The 22,510-nt window shown below is 43.7% G+C and overlaps 1 protein-coding gene across 1 annotated transcript in view; it reads right to left on the bottom strand.

Annotated features, from left to right (window-relative positions):
• Positions 1-395: 395 nt before the first annotated feature.
• LANCL2 (LanC like glutathione S-transferase 2) overlaps positions 396-22,510 on the bottom strand; it is a 32,451-nt gene continuing 10,336 nt past the window's right edge. The window contains exons 2-9 of the mRNA XM_086467674.1: positions 21,324-21,441; positions 18,345-18,552; positions 15,984-16,131; positions 15,213-15,359; positions 10,970-11,152; positions 8,704-8,880; positions 5,298-5,370; positions 396-3,564 (exon numbers count right to left, since the gene is read on the bottom strand). Of these exons, the coding sequence (XP_086323800.1) occupies positions 3,449-3,564; positions 5,298-5,370; positions 8,704-8,880; positions 10,970-11,152; positions 15,213-15,359; positions 15,984-16,131; positions 18,345-18,552; positions 21,324-21,441 (1,170 nt within the window). The 3' untranslated portion in view covers positions 396-3,448. The remainder of the gene's footprint in view (positions 3,565-5,297; positions 5,371-8,703; positions 8,881-10,969; positions 11,153-15,212; positions 15,360-15,983; positions 16,132-18,344; positions 18,553-21,323; positions 21,442-22,510) is intronic.

Genomic DNA, 22,510 nt, shown 5'->3' on the forward strand with positions numbered 1-22,510 from the left:
CTAGCTAGAGAAAAGCACCAGGCTGTCTCAAAGCTGGGAAACAGATGTTAGTCAGCTGGACAGAGGGATTTCATACACATGTTCTTAAAAACCAGCTAGTCATGAGTCAGGCTTTAGCTGCAAACTGTTCATCAATGTGACCAGAAAGGAAAGCAATGCTTTGCATTAAGCAACATACACTAAAAATCACCTGGGATAAGCAGCAGGAGAGAGGCCTGCAATGCTAGTAAAAGGTGAAAGTTAAAAAAAAGGCAATTTGCCCACTTTCTGGCACGTGTTTCATCCTGCAGGACTGTGAGACAGGGAGGCGGTTCAGCAGCCAGATCAGTGGGACAGCTGCCACCACAGGGCTGGAGGAAGGAAGGAGTACAACAGGAAAAAGAGAGTCACACAAATTACCACCACATAGCTTGATCTTTACTAATAAAGCCAAAGAACAAAACATCAGCATTTTTTTCCTCTTTTTCTGCCCAAAGAGCATCTCCATTTTTAACACTACTGCTTTTGCAACAGATGGACTATTACACACAGACAAACCAGGGATTAAGACATTTTCCACATTTTTAGTTTGATGTGATTTCTGAAAACAATGTCTTGGTGAAATGCATTTTTTCACCTTCACAACAATAACCTTTCTTAGTGGGCCACCTAGATATCACAACGCTGTGACGCACAGACAGGAGGAGCCACAGGGAAAGTCGCATCAGGAAGAGGAGGCAGATGCACTGACAGACGCTTCCCGAATCGATACGTTTCCTGTCTTGCTCCATTCCAAGAGGATTCTGCAGAGAAAGATGGTGACAGGCCCCACCGCAGCAGAAGGCTGGCTACGGTACAGAAAGAGCTGGTAGCTGACCTGCTCATTATTTTGATGGGTGCAGTCAAGCATCTTTGAAAATCTGCTCATTACTAAGTTGTTCTAAGTGTGTACACGCCTATGTATTTTTTAAACCAGCAAGTTTTAAGTCCCCTTGGGCTCCAGCCGGCCAAAATCACCTCCCAGAGGTGCTGTTCCAAGCTCAGCACCAACGCGGCACAGATGCATAATCGCCGAATGAAAAAGCCTGCCTGTTGACCCCCTAGTTAAGTGGTCAGCACAACCCATGCTTGGGATTTGCTAGCAAGGCTGGTGGCTTCTCTTCTGTGTTTGCTGGTGGTTCCTGCAAACCTGGCAAACCCCTTCCCTGTTAACCCACCCCCCGTGCTCTGCAGTCACAGCCGAGGGGAAGGAAAAAAGGAGTGGGGGTGGTATGAAACAGGTTGAGAGCTGCCATCTACCTCCTTTGTTAGAATTTCTGTGAGACGTCACCCCAGAGAAGTTTCCTCCCCGGCTTATTTACGGGCAGGATCAGCGATCCAGAGGATAAAGAAAGAAACGCAGAGCAAGACCTGCCATGGAGGCACGTCTCATTTGAGATGGCCTCTACTGGTACACACTGTGCATCGCCTCCCGTCATCACCTCTCGCCATTCCTCACTAATCCCTCTACTTTCTCCCGCTCTGCTGCGGTTTGCTTCAACCCCAGTGGCTTGCCACACGGCTTCCCTCGCTCCCACTGCCTGTCAGCATTTTCCCTCATCCCTGGCTGTACTGATGGAGCTGGGTTTGGTGCCCCTCACCTCATCTTCTGCCCTTTGCCAGAGGGGTGGGAAAGTCCGTTCTGCTGCTCCCCTGTTTTAGCCCTACCTGACAAACCAGCAGAGGAGCTACACTGTGACATTAAGCTGTCCCTGCACTGGCGCTGCTGCTGCTGCCCACCAGAACCGCATGCAGAGATTATCAACATCCCAATGGATTTGGCAACAGACACTATGAAGTTCAAGGAAGTCACCTGTGACCATTCAGATTTATGCAGGAGCAGCAATGCACCTCCACGCCTGACCACAAACGCTGGTGCTCAGCAGATGGCCCACAGGTCACATTCACCTCCATGCATGCCTGAAAGGTCAAACTCTCTGCCATTTGTCACACTCACGCCCGACAGAAGACATAAATTAAAATAAGCACCTGCAATGACAGAGCACAGCGAGACCCAGGGGAAGGATGACAACAGAGCTTGAACAAGTGAAGAGCATGCTGCACTCACCTTTCTCAAGCAGTAAGCGTGCTTACTATCTGGAATATGGAAGCCTGCTGTAAGTGTACTTGGAATACATCCCACTTCTCCCAAACCTGCTGCCTGATACACAGGAGCACCTGGAGGCAGCTCTAGTATTTCACAACCCCGCCACACTACAAGGGGAAGCAAAGCATGAGGAGGCACAGTTAAAACTCAGGATGCAAAGGGCTTTTTCTGTTTGGATTTTAGGATGAAATAAACTTCAATTACAGCCTCTAGCAATGTTTTCATATTGGTCATTAATCTTCTGCAGCCTCCACATGCAGCTGGTATTTATCACTTTTGTCATACCCCATGGGCTAAACACAGTGGGGCTGGGAGAGGGAGGGAAGGGCCCCGAACAAATCACCGACTTGGTGTGGAAGCAACCCAGCTACCAGGCAAGAGAAACTGCCCTGACACCCTCCCTTACTCATTTGTATACCAGATGCTGCAGGACAGATTTATTACAAATCCACATGCAGGAGAGAAGCAGCACAGTTATGCTGTCCCTGCACTGCAGCTAGTGGCAGCAGGAGGTTAGTGTGGGTGACTCCACCTGCAGTTTAAGCTCATGCCATGGGATGGGGCTTTGCAGAGATAGGGACAAGCATCTCCCCCCGCTGCTGTAAGTGCCTAACACACTAACCAGTGCAGGTATCAAAGGGAGCCTCTCTTTCAGGCTTTCAAAAAAAACTTCCTACAAGGGCAGCAAAACACAAATCAGGTCCCTTCCAACCTGCTAAGCTTCTGAAAACAGAGATGGCTTCATACCTCTTCATCAAGAAAAGGCTGATCTCCATCACCTTAGCTTTTAGAGACTGTAGAGAAAAATGCAGAAAAAATATGAACATAAAAATGTTTTTCATCTCTTTTTACAGTTTCCAGCTCACCAGTGAAGCTGGGCACTGTCCTGCAGCAAACTCTCTGACCTAAGGTGGAACTCTTTGGGTAACCACACTGCAGAAAGCAACACTGCTGCTGTGAGTCATGCACGAAGGTACAGGACAGACATTCACACAGAGACCAGCTTTTTGCTAACAACAACAGACTCGAATCAACACACAACACCAATAAACATGCAGAGCATGTCAAAGACCTGAAGAAGACAATGGAAGAGAGAAAGTTCAAAACTTGACTTCTCTTGTCCTGCATCTGAAGGTGTCACTTTGACAGAACTTAAATGTGGCTTCTCCCATTCATGCTGTAATGACTTCACGGTCCTTTGGGGCAGGGGAGGGTGAGAAAAGAGGTTTATCCATCCGTCGGTTCAGGGTCAAGTTGGTTCAGTATCAGAGGCACTAAACAGTCTCATCTCTTCTGGCATCAGTTTCCTTTCAGAATGATCTTTTAGCTGTCCTCTTCCACTTTGTTTTCCCTCCTTTGAGGTCCAAGTTCAAATGCTGGAAACTGGGAAGTCTCCGGTACTGAAATGTCTGAGAGGAAGTGAATAGCTCCAGCCATGCCTAAAACATAGCAAGAAAGAGATCTTTGTGCATCTCTGACCTTAATATAGCACAGCTGACAACAAAGGTAATGGCACCTGTTTGAACACCTCCTCGCTAGATTTTTTTTTTGAACAGGTGAACTTAAGGCCTGTAGAAAGGCAAGTTCATCTGTACTTTGCCCAGGAAACCAAGTTTCACTTGAAAAGATCAAAGGCAAGAACAAAGATCTCTGCCACCATCTTTTCAGCTGCACAACCTCAACGCTACTTCAATTAAGAAAAAGTAAATCCCAATTTGGACTGTCCCTCAGACTTTGAGCAGCTCTCGCTCATCATTCCACTGGTTAAAAAAAAAAATCAAAGGCAAAACTTTATTACACTTGTGATGTACAGGTTCATTTGTTCAGTATTCATAAAGAGATCATCCAGAGCCTGAAGCACTAACACCAGCATCCCCTAATAAAACTCTTAGGGTGACAGACAACAGAGGCACCCTACAGCAGGGGAGCGTACAAATACAAACTCGGTTTTACGATCAAGTTAAAACGCTACTTTATCAACAGCTAAGCACATACAAACAAAGCAACCTTCCTGAAATACAGCATGTGATGCAAATGAAACAATTAACGCAATCATAAGATGCATGTGCAACTTCCACTGAAAGCACGCACATACATGCAGAATCGGATAACTTCACATACAATTTTGGCCCCAAAAAAATCCCCAAATTAAGATGTTTTTGTCTCAAATTTGAAACTTCTAGATTTTACTAAAAAAAAAATTACTGACATTAAGAAACTAAAGTAAAAGCTGTATGTCAGCATTAAAGCACAAACCATCCTACTGTTGGTACAACTCCACCTTCTCAACAGATTTCAAAGCTCTTAACAGATTGTATACTAGCTTTGTCCCCTTTACGAGTGCATGCAAGGGAGCTCTCAGGAGTAAGAATACTTATACTTTTCTCCCTTAAACATTAAGACAAAAACTCTGCATTTAGAAGGGATGCATGTAACTACTGCTCTCTTGTACTGGTTTGTTTGTAAAGTAAACCTCGGTCTGCTGTAATTTCACGTATTTGTGATAGGTGGCAGACTAGGCTCATTGTTCATGAGGTGAACAAATCCTGCTCGGGTCTATGATTCCTTGCCACCGTGTTTCTAAAACATAAGGATGAGCTAGGGAATAGAAAACAAACTACAAATTAAAAAAAAAAAAAAAAGGCAAAGCTCTAGGCAAGTATTTAGCACCATCTCTGGACTTATAGAAAAGTCCCCAAGAACCTGCATTTCTTTTCTGTTCAAGTGATCTGGGTTCACATTAAAATTAGCTTCTTGCTTTAGAGTGCAGCAGAGGTGGTCTAGTTCTGACGAGCCAGCAACTACATTGAGACCCCCTACCCACAGCTGCTCCTCTGCCCAGTCCCTCTGCAACAGCACCTAGGACAAAACTGTTGCCCAGATTTCTGTTTGCTTTAGGCCAAGAGGCATTAGCACAGCAGAATTTTATTCAAGAACAACAGTGGCACTGGCTTTACGTTGGAAACTGCTGAAACACAAAATGAAATGCAAGACCACACCACAGCCCCCCCCCCAGCTTCTTTTAGTCAGAGGTGGTGGTAGGGAGCAGGTCTATTTTTAATACTTGTGGAACCCATCAAAGACTTCCTAACTCCTAAGCATGTGCCAAAACTGCCAAGGTTGCCCCTCTTTCCTGTAGAATATGATACCATTTGCGACACCATCACTTTACCTTCAAAAAGAGAATAAGGTCGGTCAGGAATACGACATCCATGCGCACCATACTCCAAACACCATTCAGCAAACTGTGGGGAACATAAAATAAAAAAAATATTTTTTTTTTTTTTCAATTTAAGACTGTTAAATGCTGGAGTATCTCCCTGTCTTGAATAGGTACTAAATGTAAAACAGTGTAAGCAGAGACACAACACAGAAATTGCTGTCCAAGATCACTTTGTCCCACTTCAACCGCAGGAAGACTGCAATAGGTTCTAGGATATGTGTTTCCACAGCACGAGTTTCAGTTTCATAACAGTGAAATTAGGTAGGCTGTGCTTAACTTCTGTTTTCCATAAATCAGCCCTGCTACACGTCAATGAAAGATGCTGCGAGAACAAATATATTCAGTTTCAAGGGCAAAAATTTTTCTAATACTATAATACCAGTTTCTTACTTGTCTTGGTGCTTGATTTATCCACGTGCTCAAGACTTAGGGCTCTTAATTGCATTTTCATTTTCCTTCACTTCTGTATAACAATTTAGAGTATGAAATCTCCAGCTGCCATTACTTAGCTCTATTTATTTGCTCTCCCTGAGCCTTATGAAAAAATCATTATAAATACAGTTAGGCAATTATGGTTGCCAAGATTTTGTTGCAGAAGATGGAATACCATTAAAGAGAGTTAACAGTGTCTGTCTTGTGTTTGATCAACACTGCCGCAATAGCTCCATTAGACATACATGGCTTGTGAACCACATCTGGATCCATTTAATAGCAACCACCTATTTCTCCTTTATGGCTCCCCAGAGCATACAGGGGGCACAAGTTCCCCTGGCATTTCTGTGCTTGGAAACAAAACCACTGCTTATTCAAAATGCAGTGCAAATATTCCTCCAAAGCAAAGAACCAAGAGGTCCCTCCCTTCTTCCTCCACAACTTGGGCAGCCTGCTAGCAAACAGATCACCCTACTAACTACAGGGTGCCCTGGCTCTGGAGCTGGAGCTGTATGGGGTGTGAGCATGTCCCCAGAGCTATCAATCTGTTCAACGGAAGGATAAAGAGTGGCATCTCCTTCCTTCTTCCTTCCACTCTGTTCTGTTTAAATGTTTACTGGGGGATGGATTTTTCTTCTCTGAGCAGGGGTGTGTGCCCGTGTGTGAATGTCTTAAGGAAACCCAGCAAAAAACCCACAAACACAAACATTGTGGTCCACACTGTTTTTGAGAAGTGAAACATATTTGCGCCGTGCCCCGCCCACCCCCACCCCCCCACCCCGTATAAAACTTCACACCAAGGTTTAATTCTCCATGTAATCTTGCCTTATATGTGAGGACTGAACACGTTTATAGCATGTCTCTAAACTACAATCAGTCCTTGAACATCCACATCTTACTGCGCATACTAGCCTCTATTATTACTGCCAGCCTGGGAACTGCAACAGAAATTAAAAAAAACGCACCCCAGGCTGCTGACGCACAACCATCGTTTACAAGTTCATAGCTTCAGCACAACTCACAGATCCAGTAAGCCACACTAATATCCATGTTAAACCAAGAGGAAAAAGAAAAGAACTATCTATCTCCTAGAAGGAAGACATCTGCCATTATTTGTCACAGACTGGGCATGCTTGCCATCAGCATCGAAAAGCTGAGCAGCACAGGGCTTGGATGTTCTCTGCTGCCTGGAGCCCAGGATGCCACAGCCCCTCTCCCCTCTCACAGACAGGCCAGCTAGGAGTGGCTCAGCCTCCTGGGAGCCTGCCTGATGATGCTGGAGAAAAGCTGCAAAGCTGAAAGTGAGAAGCACAAACCAGGGGTCTCTGTGAACCATGGCCTTTCGAACTCTTCTGGTTCACTTGTGAAACAGTTTCATGGCTTCTGAGAGGTAACCAGGGATTCCTGGCTAGACTCCTTCCCCTGGGCCTCGTGTTTTCAGAGTAGGCAAACGCCCCTGGGAGGGGAGCCATCTAGCTGTCTCAGTTACATGCCTTTAGGTACCAACATAACTGCACGCTTGCTTCCCGGCATGCTCTGGCTCAAAAAGAAAAGATTTCAGGAATGCCAGACAAGCAAATTCCACTGCCTGTTTCAAGATTTCCCCTTCAAGAGCCCAAAGGGCCTGACTGGAGCTGGAGCTCCTAAGATGCAGAATGGCTGAAAGTACATGGCCAGACCTGACTATGCCGGGCACCTCCAGCAAACAGTCTTTGGCCACTGTGCCACCTCTTCCGTCTCAAAGGGATTTCAGGTACGCAAGTCTCTTCCTCCTTTGGTTTTGAAACAGATATGCTCACTTTTCTCTACCTTGGTATGCCACAATGTCAGGGCTCTCTTAGGCCAGAAATGCAGCACCAAGAGGAGTTGCCAGTGCTGCACAGAGCCACAGAATGGAGGGTGACAGAGAGAGCCCGACAGCTGTGCTGACAGCAATGCCTGCTTGTTGCTGTGGCTCACACATCAGCAGTGGGGGAGTCCACGTGTAACGAAGTCACACATTTGCCGTGGGAGTGCTGGGGGTTTCTTACGCTCTCTAGGATGCGGGTATGCCTACAGGTGTCCTCATGGTGTCACACTCTGGTACATGTGAGACAAGCAGCAACTTTTTAAAGCTCTGCTGATGGAGGCTGGGCTGACACTGGTGATGAATACGACAGCTTTACGTAGGGCCAGTGCTCATCTAAAAGCACCTAAGCAGCAACCCAGCAATTTCCCATTGCAATACTTTTTAAAAGGCCTCAGCTAAATAGCTATGTATGCAATATGAAACCTAATGCCAGCGAATTAAGCTGAAAAAAACCCAAACCAACAATAAAACAAAAGTCTTACGAGAACAGAGAGGCAGAGAAATCCTTCTCCTTTTGGTAACTGCTAGCATAGTCAGAGCTGATAGCAGAACCTATTCTGGTTCAGTGGAAAAATTCTGAGAGTGTCTTTTTCTGCAATTTGTATTAATGAAAAAAAAAAAATAATCTAAGTGAGCAATTTAATAACTGCAATTCAGAGCTCTAAAAGCCCCACACTAGTCTGAAAACAAATAATTACAAAAGACTACAAACAGTATTGCTTGAGGAGCTGAGAATGACAGCGGATGTCTCCATGGAATAATTAACACCACATAACATTAGTCTGTTATTGTTCAGGCAGGCTGATTTTCAGACTATTGTGTTTAGTTCCTCCCCTCTTACAGAACATTTGTGTGTTTCACTACCTATTAAGACAGTGCATGCCCCATGCACACAGCTGAAGTCATCCAGTCCAAGTGTGAGCAAAGGCGAGCAAGTGGCAGGACCCCGTTGTCCCAACCAGCCTCACAGCCAGCTCCAGCTCTAGTGCACAACAGCCTACTCCGATCACAGGTTACTCTTGCATGGGCGTGTGCAAGGGAACGCTAATTCTGTTGGGATGCTGCAGAGCTCACCTTGCAAGCTCGGTAGAGGTACTTTTTGTCCTGAGTTAGGTTATAGAGAGACAAGAAGGAGTAGCCATTGCCAGCAGTACCATGGCAGATCCCATATCCTTTTCTCAATAAACCTCTCTGCCAGATGACATCGCTACAATCCATTGCATCTTTCAAGTATTTATCCTCTTTAAAAGTCTGTAGAATAAAAACAGAGAGTAAACACATACAAATTGAAGTACTAATGAAAACAAAAAGAAACTGGACCCAAGAGATGTTTTGCTGCTGGTGTGGGGTTTTTGCATGCACAATTTATTTTGAACTTTAATAATCCATTCATCATAGTTTTGCCTTTCTTTTCTTACTAAGTTGTTTCTCCTTTCCCTGCATGGAATAAGAAAGAACTTCAAGTTGTTGCTTCTGAAATCAGGACCCCAAAGGAAAAACTCAAGTTCAAGGCCCTTGGTTCTACAATCTATAATCTATTTGAAGAGTGCATGGTCCTTTTTCGCTTCTCCCCTCCATTCCCAAACCACAGCATCATTTGATTTGAAACACAGAAATGAAAGAAATGTAACGCATAATACTGGCTATCAAATTTGGTCCTAAATGGCTAAGTCCTGGTCTTTCTGAGTATTTCTTCTTGGTTACTCACCATCTGCCTTCGTTTCCATGTCAAAAATGCACAAGAATATCTCTTTCCATAGCACAGGGCTCTTTTCTCTGTCACAAGTACAAGCAGGAACACTCCATTGCCTTGATTAGTATTTGTATTGAAAATACTCAGGAGCACTAGACAGTTTAGGTGAAGGACCAATTTTGCAAAGTTTATTGCAACTGAAGTGCATTTTGGACACAGAGAGCCCATCAAGAGAGCAGAAAACAAAAGCAAGTAACTTGGCTGAACACCACCAGACTTCCACCTTTATAAGGCTACCTACTTGCTCCCATTTGCCTAAGTCACTCTACAGATCAACAAGACGAAAAAGTAACTGATGCACTACTGTAGACTCAGTCCTTTAGAGATAGCATCCCCTGCCAGCCTATTTAATAAGGTAAGAGAATCCATTAACATGCAAGATTCTTAAATCCAAAAGCTTGATACAGAAAGTGCCTCTCTCTGAACAGGGTTCGTCAGCTACTTAGCTGTAACATTTCAAATTAAGGCCTGGCAACAGCATTTGATTTCCAGGACAAACACTGCTGTCTGTTATCCCAAGTCCCTGCGCTTGGTCTGAAAGCATAGCCAACAAAACATATTCCAATTTTTCTTATTGCTTCTTCAAAAAGCAGAATATAAGGAGTAAAAGAAAAGCATCATATGCCCCATCACCTTAAACATAAAAAGAGGCCAGAAAGGAGACTGCTAAGCAGAACTTGGTCCTACCCCTCTTATCTCCTGCAAAACATTTTGTGCTGGGAAAGCATTGCAGTGACAAAGACGGGGGGGGGGGGGGGGGGGGGGGGGGCGGCGGGGGGTGGATTATAAAAAAAGAAGTCTGCAGTGTTAAGCCGATCTGGTACCACAGTCCACAGAAAAAGCAACTGTGACTGCTGCTACATTCAGCAATGCTGTAAGATTTACAGTTCACATTTCAGGTAGCAACATGAGTAATTATTCCACAAACCAAGCCTGCTTTTCATCAGCCTACCCAGAGGCCGATGAGGGAACCTGCCAAGGAGGACTGTCTAAAGCAAGAATCAATTTGCATAAATTTAATTAAATGGCATACTTTCAAATGTCATGCAAATCAGAAGTGCCCAACACAAGAGCGATAGCAAACCTAGTTAAGGATGGAGAAGAGCAAACAGTGGGCTTGCAGTAGCTCAGAGGTTATATTTACACCCTAGAAGGAGTCTGGGATCTTTGCTCTGATGTTAAGTCCTCAAGAGCCATATCTTGGACAACACTCTTTGGCAAGACACACAAACCTATGCTTTTGTGAAAACCAACATAACTCTTAAAACTCTTGGGATGAAGATTCAAAGAATTTAGGTCAACGTTCTCACACCCAGGACTCCGATACCGAATTGTTTAAATACATGGCCCTTTTCCAAAAAAGCCTGAAGTCTAGTAACTACTAGCACCCTGAGAAGCATTTTTACCCACTTACTTCCTCTTTACAAACATACCTATGTATTTTGAGATTGTTAGGTGCCTAGCCTAGGGTTCTGGTTTGAAAGTCTAGATCTAGAAAGATGTCAAGTGCAAGCCCTACAATCTAACATGCCTGCATGCAGGTGTCCCTGTAAAAATAGAGGTCTATATGAACACAGAATAATTCACCTTGTAAGCTTGAATGAGCATGTGGATGACTCCGGGGGCACCGTGGCACCAGTGAACCAGTCTGTCAGTCTCATTGCTCAGTGACGATGGGTAATTCCCAGATCTGAATTTTTTATGACGCACATAGTCAATGCTTGGCTTCACCAGCTCTGCCAAGGTCTCCTGGTCCACTTTTGCAACTGGCTAAAGAAATCGTTAAAAAAACCACACGACCAAAACCATAAACAGAAGTAGTAACAAATCGTGCATCAACACTTAATTCTATGATGTGTTTTCAAGTATTCTACATATGTGCCCTTGATCCAAATACTTTGAATCACTTCGTAACACATTTAATTAACATCTGCTTACAATACCCTTGTGAAGAGCATTTTTCAAACTACTGTAGAGACAAAGAAATTGGGGCACCAAGTTGTTACCTGTCTTACTGGAGGTGACACAGAAAGACTATGGAAGAACTGAGAACAGAACATGGATTTCAGGACTCTCAGGTCTCTCTTTATACCTTAAAATAGAGAGAACACTTACAGGAGAAAGATGGTTTTATAGCTATGTTGCTCATAACACACACAAAGCACAATGGGTTACACATTCCAAAAATAACTAACATAGACAAACCTGTCCTATTTCACAGTAAACAAAGAAGAGCACATGCAGTGGCATATCTGGCAAAGGTTTATGAAGGTTAAAGTTTTCCATCATAAACAAAACTCCCTGAAGTTATGGGATAAATCTGCATCTCCAATTTCAGAAACAACTGCTACTTCCCCAGGTAGCTAAAATTCTTTGTACTACAAACTCATCCTTAGATTGCTCTTCTGAGTTCTCTTTCTCATTTCTTCTATTTAGTTTACATCCTTGCCAAAAGAATATATCCATCAACCTGCTTGCTTCTTGTAAGCAAAGATTTAGAAGATGAGTATCTGTCAGGTCTCCAGTTGTCCTTTGTTGGCATTCCCTCCTCTACCATCTCGTTTTACAGTATCTTCATAACAGAGCGCCTTTTTTTTTTTTCCTCTTTCTCTACACAGCCTACACGGTTTCTAGAATTCCTGCACGCTGTGGGAAAAACTGCAGAAATTTAAGCCTACAGGAGCCTGATAACTGAGCTTTTTTTCAGTAACTTGTCTTTGTTGCTTACTTGATGTCATACAATTTTGCTGCTTCCCACCAGCTCCAGCCCATTTGCACTCAATAGGCGAGCACACTGCTACAATTGACAGTCTTAACCAAATGAAGAAAGACTTGCAATAGCTGTATTTTCAGTAACCCGAAAAAAAAAAAAGCCTCTATTTCACCTCAGCAAGGAATCTGCCAGATATTGACCTACCAGGTCCCTCAATCAAACTCCATCTCTGCACTTCTCCGAGTCGAACAGAAACGTTCATGTGCTAATCAGAAACACAGAATGTCAGGGGTTGGAAGGGACCTCTGGAGATCATCTAGCCCAACCCCCCTGCTAAAGCAGGGTCACCTACAGCAGGTAACACAGGACTGCATCCAGATGGGTTTTGAATATCTCCAAGGAAGGAGACTCCACAACCTCCTTGGGCAGCCTGTTCCAGTGCTCTGCCACCCTTAACATAAAGATTTTCCTCATTTTGAGGTGGAACTTCCCGTGCTCCAGTTTGTCTGTGTTGCCCCTTGTCCTGTCACTGGGCACCACTGAGAAGAGCCTTGTCTCATTCTCTTGACAGCCGCCCTTTAGATATTTGTAAGCGTTGATAAGAATGGAGATCAGCTTATCATGAAGAACACTCCTGAGCTGATCAGCCCTCATGCTGACACTGACCGGGGCGGGGGGCAGTAGGGAGGCTCTAGGGGAAGCTTTGTTTCAGGGCTCCAATTTCACACTGCATGCCTGCAGCAGAAGGCAAAGCAGATGAGCACCAGCAATAAATGCCTTCAGCTGTGCAAGCCAAGCTCAGCCCAGCATGTCTGTCCTCGGGAAGCAAATCCAAGAGCAGAGCTCCTTACAAACCTCCTTCTCACCTTGTGCTTCTGAGAAGATCCGAGTACAAGCATGTTCTTTGCCCAAGCTGCTGAGGTTCCCATCACCTACTTCCAACAGCAAGATGTAACCTCCAGGCATGTGTCCTGACTCTCCAGACAATGATATGCAAACAGACATTTTTGCCTCAGGGTTGGTGAAAGGGGCTAGGACTAGAGATTCCCTAGCTAGCACTTCAGAATTCCCCCTCTACCTCCTGGATGACTTATTTAAACACTGTTGAGCTCTTATTCTTCCAGTAGTCTTATGTAAATAAATCCAGCAATACATGTTTAAAGGTGCTGTACAGAAATGACAATCAGTGACCTTCTCATCTCAGGTGTTACATTGGATGCTCTTTTTTGTTATCAAACAACCACTAAACAAACCATCTCCTGAATTCTGCTGAAAATACAGAAAAATTCTCCTCATTTGGCATGGGAGGGATGGGGAAAGGATGGACTCCAGTATGCCATCTTCTTCTCCAGTGGATGACTCAACTCTGCATGACTCACAATATTTAATGTGCAGTGAAAAGACAGTAATCTAATGCTGCATAAACAATGGTTTTGTGGTAATTCTTAAAAGCAGCAATTACAGGTAAAGGAAAAGATAGTTAAAATTTTAACATGTAGACAGAGTAGCTTCTGCTTAAACCAAAAAGCACTGCGCAATTATTTCTGCTATCAGCCTTGAACAGTAAGTGAAGGATGGAGCCTTTAAAGAGGCTTCTTTAAAGGACCAGATGTTTCTCAGAAAATCTAGCAGAGCCAGAGAAAGAAAAAAGGAAGCCAGGAAGATGAAGGAGCCAGAAAGGTGTGGAACACCTTGTTGAATAAAGCAGGAAGTGAAGATAAGGGCACAGTAAATCAGGGCAGCCTGAGGCCTCAGAGCAAGATGGTCACTGCAGAAAATAGCTGCAGCGAGATTAAGACATACCTCCAGTTAGCAGAGCAGTAGCCACTTCCACAGCAAAATGGAAGCCACTTTACCCTGAGCTACTGGTGGAAGTGGCATGAGTTATTCTGAAACAGATGGGGAGAAGTCACAGTGTCTTTTTGCAAATGATGAATGGCTGAGCAGTGGCAACACCACATACCAGCTCAGTCACTTCTGCAGCAAACATCTGTACGCAGCTTCAGGCTGCAAGGACGTACAATCCTTCCACTTACCTGAAGGAAAGTCATTCTGCATGAGCTGGTAAGAAAATTAACATTTACAAAAATGCACAGACTGGCAGCACCTTTAAAAACCAGAAACGGGTACAATACAAATTTTGCAGCTCTACAGCCATCTTCTATAATGAATCTTAAGGGTCTTTTTCCAGATTGTACAACAGAAATAAGATATACAGGTCTGTTTTGAAAAACATCATAATCCTACTGGAGAATCTCAGGGCAAGGGGGAATGGATTTAAGTGTGGGAAAGGAGAGGTATACAGAAGAGAGGAATCTCACCCAGGACAACAGAAAGAGGAGAGCAGGGGTCATAAATGCACTTAAGGAACATCAGATTTTTGGGGGAGTGATAGGGGGGATAAGGAAGAGGAAGAACATCTAAAGAATAAAAGCAAACTGAAGACCAATGTGTGAGACACGGCACAGGTTGCCCAGAGAAGCTGTGGCTGCCCCCTCCCTGGCAGTGTTCAAGGCCAGATTGGATGGGGCTGGGAGCAACCTGGTCTAGTGGAAGATGTCCCTGCCCATGGCAGAGGGGTTGAAAGTAGATGATGTTTAAGGTCCCTTCCAACCCAAACTATTCTATGATTAAGGATAGTATTCCAAAAGCTTCAAGACAACGGGAAAAAAAAAGTCACCAGAAAAGAGGGAAAGGGCATGGAAGGCAGGAGGCACCAGCAGTGCACTCACTTAAAAACAGCAAAAAATTGAAGTGTGATTGATGGTGAGCAAATATTCAGCTGGTCTAAATGCAGGCACCAGAAGAAGTAAGTATGAGGATGAAGGCAGGCACCTGTCTCTGTCAAGGACAGGAAACTTCAGCTCCTGGAACACCAGTGCTCTGAACCACAATTCAACCACAACTCTAATGCGAGGACACCCGAGTCACAGTTTTGTTCTGCTACCAGGGCCTGAAGTAGCATCTCCGCACAGTTCTGTGCTGCAGTCTAACTCCAAATTGTGAGACCCTGACCCAGCACAACACTGCACATGCATGAAAGCTGAAGATAATGTCCTCTGATGCAAAACAAGAGACCATTGGTGTTTTACCCCAGCCCACAGAAGATGCTCCTACCTGCATGAGCATGTAATAGATCCCAGCCACTCCATGGGCCGCTCCAACATATTGCTTCCCATGCCACTGGTACAACAGAGGACAACGGTCTGTTTTCCGCTCCTCCTTTGAGAAGTTTTTCCCCGATTCAATAATAGCATCTATTACCTAGGAAAGAGAACACACCCCTTCCGTCTGTCTTGCCTGCTTTGATTCAGAGGATTTTGCTTTGTCATGATTAAAACCACAGTAAAGAATGAGCTGCAATAAACAGTGATAGGACAACGATATTTAATTCATTTGAACTTAAGTGTTGAGGTAGAAGTGAAATGTTTTCCTGAATCATGGAATCTCTTATATTTCTAAGAGTAGAATTTTAATATATAAATATTTCTAATAGTATTTTTACCAGTCCTGCCTTCCCTGGTTCCAATATCTGCAGAACAGTCGTGCATCCTCCCCACACTGAATTCTCTTCCTTTTCACTTAAACACTTCCACACTTCTGTCAAAGTTTTTTGTAACAATTTCTCATCCTCAAATGCTCCAAAACTAGTTACATATTACATCCATTTCCATGGCCAGCCATGGACCCTCTTTCACTGGCCTGTCTCAGTCCCAGCCAGCAGCAGGGAAAGGGGGAAGAGAGTGGAGGGATAGATGAGACTGAGTTCCCAGTTCTAGATCCCTCTCCTCTCCAGCATCCCTCTCTCAATTCCTTGAATTATGCAAAGGAGAGATTCCAGTTCAATCTCACTGGTACTGTGGCACTGGAGAGAGAAAAGTATCTTACCTCTTTGATAACAGACTGTGGGACAGCGTCTGGACTGATTTCAGTATTCAGGTACAGCAAGGCATATAGGTAACCTGCTCTGCCATAAAGTAGCTCATCTGGAAGTTCAGCATCTGTGCTTATGACTGTCCTTTGGAGCTGCAACAACCTGCATCAGACAAGAAAGGTGGGGAGAGAGAGCATCTTCTCCAGAGACCATACTGGACCATGTATTGTACAAGCCCTCAGTCAAACCAGAAGCAGGACTGCCAAAGCCCACAGCTTCCCTCCAGTCATCCCCGGGTCGGCTGGCTGACAGGTTTACACAGAGGAGCTCTGCATGCCTGCCATCCCTGACAGACAGGCAACACTAAGCCAGAGCCGGGTGAGTATTAGTGCAACTATCAGGTTATTGCGCAGACAGAAAGAGATGTATGGGTGCAGGTGGGTGTTGGATGAGGCTAGAGAGCTACTCCAACAAATATGGAAACCTTCTGGAGCCTCTGGGAATTTCACCTCAGCGAGGACCCTTAATTGTAGATGTGTAAGAGGGGAAAAAAGAAAAACAAAATCAAAAAACCCAATACCACCCTTAGGCACTCCCCCTCCCTAGACAAAACAGTCTCAAATGTTTAGCAGCTCAGTTTTAAAAGGGCACTGCTATTCTGCACAAGTGTTTTGCTTGCCTTTAGCAATAGGAAAAAAACCCCTTGGGCTGGCCATCACAACTCTCATTTGCTCCTTAGAGACTCCCTGCTATTACTCCACCAGTCTGCATTAGCATTGAGGTGGAGCAGACATCTGCTTTCCTGCCCACTCCCTCCCTGTCTCTTCCTATTTTTTGTGATTAAATTGGCAATTAGATGAAACCATGGAGATGAACACATTTTAAATTGGGGGAAGGGGCAAGACAATCTGGATTAAGACCAAATTCAATTCACAGATCCCATCAGCTGCTATTACTCAGCAGAAATGTTAGCATTAACATCACCTTGGAGCAAAAACACTGGCCCTGATGACTTGTTTATGCTGTTACTGCTTAATACCAGGGACAAGCCACTCGCCAAAAACCATTTTATATTATCATTCCTTTCTTGGAACTATACTTTGGACTTAGAATAGCTTATTTTCTTTTAAACTTTAAAGTTTTATTATTCAAATCATACAACTGGACAGCTACAAGGCAAAGTTAAAACTGCAATCACAGATTACATTTTGACATCTATAATGTACCACTGAGCTTGTGCCATGAATATATTTGTAAACAAAAAGGAAGAAAAGAAACAAATAATCAAACTAACCTCCTTTTCAGTCCTCCTCCCAGAAATAACTTCCCAAGGAGAAGCGAGACTAAAAGATTTATTGCTAATCTCATTTTGCTATACTCATGCGTCATGCCTTACAGCAACACTGCTTTCCTAGCTGCACCCAAAATGACACGCTCAAGTTTACTGCCAGTTCTAAAAGCCAAAAAAGAACAAGCCTACCACCCATTTTAAAACTGAAATACTCGTTCAGAAACAGCAGCAGAGACTAATCACACTAGGATTCTACATTAGAAAGAGACCAATTATATTTCCAAATATAAACCAGAATGGAGATGAGGACATAACGCTAGTCTGCAAATTCTGGCAGCCTAAGGTATGCTGCTGGACCGCTAGCGGGTGGATTGCTGGTGCCGAATGCAAACCCCAGAGGGCTCCAGTGCTTCCAGCCCTTGCTGGGACAGCAATCAGCTCCGTCCCAGCAAAGGGATGGCCAGTTCTCCAAGAAAGCTCTACATCTAAATGGGATTTCTCAAGACATTTGTTACATTTAGATTACTTTGAAAAGGGGCTGGAATTTTTTCAGGCTACCCTAGGCTCTGACCCAATTAAAGCCCTTGCTTTTGATGGTTCAGTCCTCTTTTGTTTTATTAAATCTTTTTTATGTACCCATCCGATGTATCATGTTTCTGTCTGGATGTTTCCAGATCCCTGCAGTGTACATGTTTTGTAATGAACCTACAATTAAGACCCACTCTTTACAGGAAGCATCACATACTTCACAGGCACTACATATTGCCGATGACAAGCGCGCGGCTTTTGTTAAATGTCACTTCAGTGTGACAAAATCAAAACGTGCATGCACTACAGATACATGCCCAGGACATCCTGTCCTTACAGCGACAGAGGACTCAAGATAACCTGCTGAATATGAATCAAGTGTAAGCCAGCTTTAATAGAGATAAAGCCTATTTTGTATTCTTCTACTGAAAATGGATCAGGGGAGAAAGTTCTCCATTTTTTAATCCTGTCCTCCAAAACTCCACTTGCTAATGTTACTGAACCAATTCTCTCTACAAATGAAGAGGCACGGCTTTTTCCACCATCAACTACTTACTTGGCAATACATTCTTTAGATTCACTGTCGTTTTTCAGCTTGTGATAAACCACTGCACCCACTGCCAGTGGCCCAGCATCACCACAGAGGAAAGTAACTCTTCTACCATTCAGATTGCGAAGGATTCTTTTCACATAATCAAGAGATCGCTGCAAATGGCTCTGGTTTTTTGTGACGCGGTACAGTTGCAGATACAAGAGGGCAATACCTGGAAAAACCGCATGAAAATGAGATACTTTAATTTACTTTTCCTTCTAAGTATATCATATTCCCCTCTTTAGTACCTCTGAACCAGTAACTCAAATGTGAACAGCGATTTGGGCAATTAAAACATGTCAGTCAAGGGTCTTAGCTTATGCAATGGGAAGGCATCAGGCCATCTATTTTGATTACATTTCAATTTGGATTGTGGCAAACCCAAAAAAAATTATCAGACTGAAGCCCAATAGTAGGCTCACAATTTGCAGAGAATGACGAAAATTCATGACACATGCACCAATACTTGGTGGAGAAATCACCAAAGACTCAAAAACTTGGGCTAACAAGCATGTGTATGACCAAGTACACTGACTGTACAATATTCATCTAAATATGCAAGAAGTGACAAATTTTCCATTTGATTTGCAAAAGGATCTTCTTATGAGTTTTCAGATTGAACTTGCCAAGTTCTTTATAACCCTTAAATGTATGCCGTAACATGATTATGAACTTCCACAAGTTAAGCTGGTTTGTAAAAGCCAGAAAGCAAATGTGTCCTGCGAGAATATTGGAAGGTAGCATAGTATCAAGCTTCACTCCATTAAACTCCTTACATTGTTTTCCATTAAAACAAAACAAACCTTAAAAATCGCAACAACATAGACTGAAGAAAGTGAAACAAATCCATCTAAGTGGATGTTTATTGGCCAACTGCAAGCATACATGTGCAGAAGCAAAACTACCTCCAGACCACACTGCATCTCAAACTCGTTTCTGAACAGGGAGAGCACTCTCCTGAGCCACAACTAAAGCCAAGTACACACAAAGCCCACTTAGCTCCAAGAGGCTACCTGAGGAGTACAAGAACAGCACCACAGGAGTGCTGGTACATCCTCAGATGTTCTCCGGACTGGCTTTGAACAGGCCTTTCTAGAGGAGTCCAAGAGGAGAGCTGCAGAGCTTGGTTAGCTCAATTCAGGGCACGGGAACTTGTGGGCTATTGACTGGGACTTCTGTCACCCTTTTTTATGATGCAACAAATGTGTAGATGCCTGGGCTTGATCAAAGGATGATCAGAAAAGTAGCCACGAGGCCCAGTTCATCCAATCCTTCCTTGTGCAACACCCTTAAAATGGCTCCTCTGAGACATCTAGCACATACAAAGAGTACTTTTGTAAGCAAGATGGACTCTGACCCAAGTCCTACAATTGTTACACACCAACGGTATGTGCTCCAAGATTTTAAAGATGTTTCACAAAGCACAAGCCAATGCTCAGGACTGCACTGCCAGTAAGATTTGTCTAGACTTGGTACATAAGAAGGAGGGCAGTTGTTTTCAGCATTGCTTTTACCTTCTGATTTGCAAGGAGCAAGTTCGAGGAGAAAGCATTTGCACTAAGTATTTCAAAAGCCAGATCATTTAAATATTTTTATTCAGAGTCATTGCCACAGGAGCCTTGGAAGAAGTTTGCAACTTGCAATATCCGTAGTTGGCAGTCCTTCTACAGGATGGAAAAACCCCACTCTCATTAGACTGCATCACTTGTTCATCTATCTCATGTTTCAGCTAACGATGTCTGTGTTACTTTTAGCTTATGACTCATTTTCAGCATGCTCTGCTTTATCAGCCGTAACTTCAGCTGTCAGTCACAGTGTCAGAACACAGCTCCCCAGGAGCCTGTCCATGTGAGAAAGTCCACCACTGGAGATGTTCTGCACTCACTTAGCAGCCACTCACTTTCAGACCTTGATCCCATCTACCATTAAAATCTGAGTTGTCTAAAACTTCCCCACCCATCCACCCACAGTACCATCTGTACCAAAACATCAAGAAGAAAGCAAAGAAATTTTACCCTTTCATTGCCAGAATTAAGCCTGAGCACAGGCAAAGCCTAGGGAGTTTTTCCAAGCTGCTCCCCCTCACAACACAAAGGTAAAAGAATAGATCTCGTCAGGGTATATTTCAAACATGCTGTGCTAAAAGCATAAGCATGCCCAAAGCGTGAGCTAGACAGAGCAGGCATAGTATATGCCATTGTAACAGCAAAGTGGCACTTACGAGGCCTAGACAGAGAAGTGTTTTGGCAGCTTGAAGAGCAGCAGCCACATCAGACTTGACAACTGCAGGCTAAAGGATCCTAAAGGATCAGAAGGGCTCATTCACATGTGGACAGCACCAGTGATGCAACACTAAGTGAACGACGGCGCCAAGCAATAACCAGCACTTGCACGCGCCTGTTTATCTTCATGAACTTCAAGATGTTGCAACCCCACCTCCATACTCCCCCTCCTCACATGTTCATTTTACCACTTTGTACAGTCAGAACAAGCACAGCCAAACTACCCATATTCCAGATTTTAAGGCTCCAAGCTCCTGGGCATAAAACACCCCACTCCCAATGATTAGAAGATGCTACTAACATTAGACAACTGCTAACTAATAGCTGAATAGAAAAAGGTGAAAATAACTCATTTTAAGAAAACCTTAAAGAAACAAGAGGTAAGACAAAAGAGAGAGCAGCCTTAGAAAATCCACTCCTTTTGCAAGACAAAGATCTCCATATACAAAAGCCAGTGATCTCTCTGTAACTTTGTCTGCTGAAGTCAATGGAAGGCATTCCAGACAGCAGTGACCAAGGATCCAGATTTAAAAGGAACCAACTCACACAAATGCCTGTATCAGAGTATTTCTGCCGTTCCTGTGAGAATATGAGAACCTCCTCCTGTGAATAAACCCAATTACATCATGTACACACTTCGTTCAAATTCTGGCTTTCTCACCAGTCCAGCCAGTATAGGCAGAGCAGTCATGTGGATCTGCCGTCTTCAGCCCTTCCTCCATTTGTTGCAGAAGGTCCTTGATTTTTGCCTGGATCCGTTTTGAGAACTGAGCACTGACCTGAAAACAGGAGACAGCAGAAAGGGAGCAAGTCAGAAAAGGAAAGAATCCAAGAATGCAAACTGTCTGTTTCGCTTTCTTGTTTGGGAAGAAACAAAACAAAACCAAAAAAAAAAAAAATGAACACACACACACCCCCCAGTAAATACTACCTGCAGCAATCAGCAATGTCAAGGTGGTTCATCTTAAGTATGCCCCATGTAGTGCATTCTGGTTACATATTCGAGTAAGTTACTAGTATCTACATTAGACAAAAATTATCTGGGGATGCTTTAAAGCCATATGAAGAGCAGCTATGGACACTGTGGCATTATGTAATTATACGCTGCCCCTTATCTCAGGCTCTTTACATAACAAAGCAAAGCTTCTGTGAGCTCAATAAAAGGTGAATAGAAGCAAACAGAAGACAACCATCTGCTGCCACTCCATGGGCCAGGACTCCATTCAGGGTCCTGCTACCAAGACCACGTTACAGACAAACACAGCACAGTGAACGTATGAGCCCCGTGTTGTAAGTGCTTGCTCTCATCACAAGGTCTCTGCACATCCTTTGTGGCAATATGGAGCAGGAAACAGCTAAAGGAAAATAGATGCTCGTATTTGAGACAATCAAGTCAAAATCAAGCCATCATCTTTAATGATGTGCTTAATCACATCATCTGTGATGTACTCTCATTTTCTTCTTAAATCCAAGGCTTTTTTTGATGTCCCAGTTTGTGATCACCACACAAAAGGCAAGTCACCTAAATGCCCTTCCTCCTGCTTCTTGCTCTCTCCTCTCCCCTAAGCAATATTAGGATTGACATGCTTTATCATGAGAGGAGATTGTTAAATGCAGTGACATATTAAAGAACAACTACCTTAAAGAAAGAGCTAGACACAAAGAAGACAAGTAAAAGTAGCTTGGCAGCTTCAACTCATGCATGAAGGTGAAGAAACAAATCTTTGATTTTACACATTGCTTGCTTTTACTTTTCACCAAGAAAAGTTTACATAGATGCTATATATGAAATATAACAGAGGATACTTTACTCTTGCCAATATTTCTCTCTCATTAAGCATACTGTAT

This window comes from Leptosomus discolor, chromosome 7, assembly GCF_034619465.1.
Source record: "Leptosomus discolor isolate bLepDis1 chromosome 7, bLepDis1.hap2, whole genome shotgun sequence".
Classification (NCBI taxonomy): domain Eukaryota; kingdom Metazoa; phylum Chordata; class Aves; order Leptosomiformes; family Leptosomidae; genus Leptosomus; species Leptosomus discolor.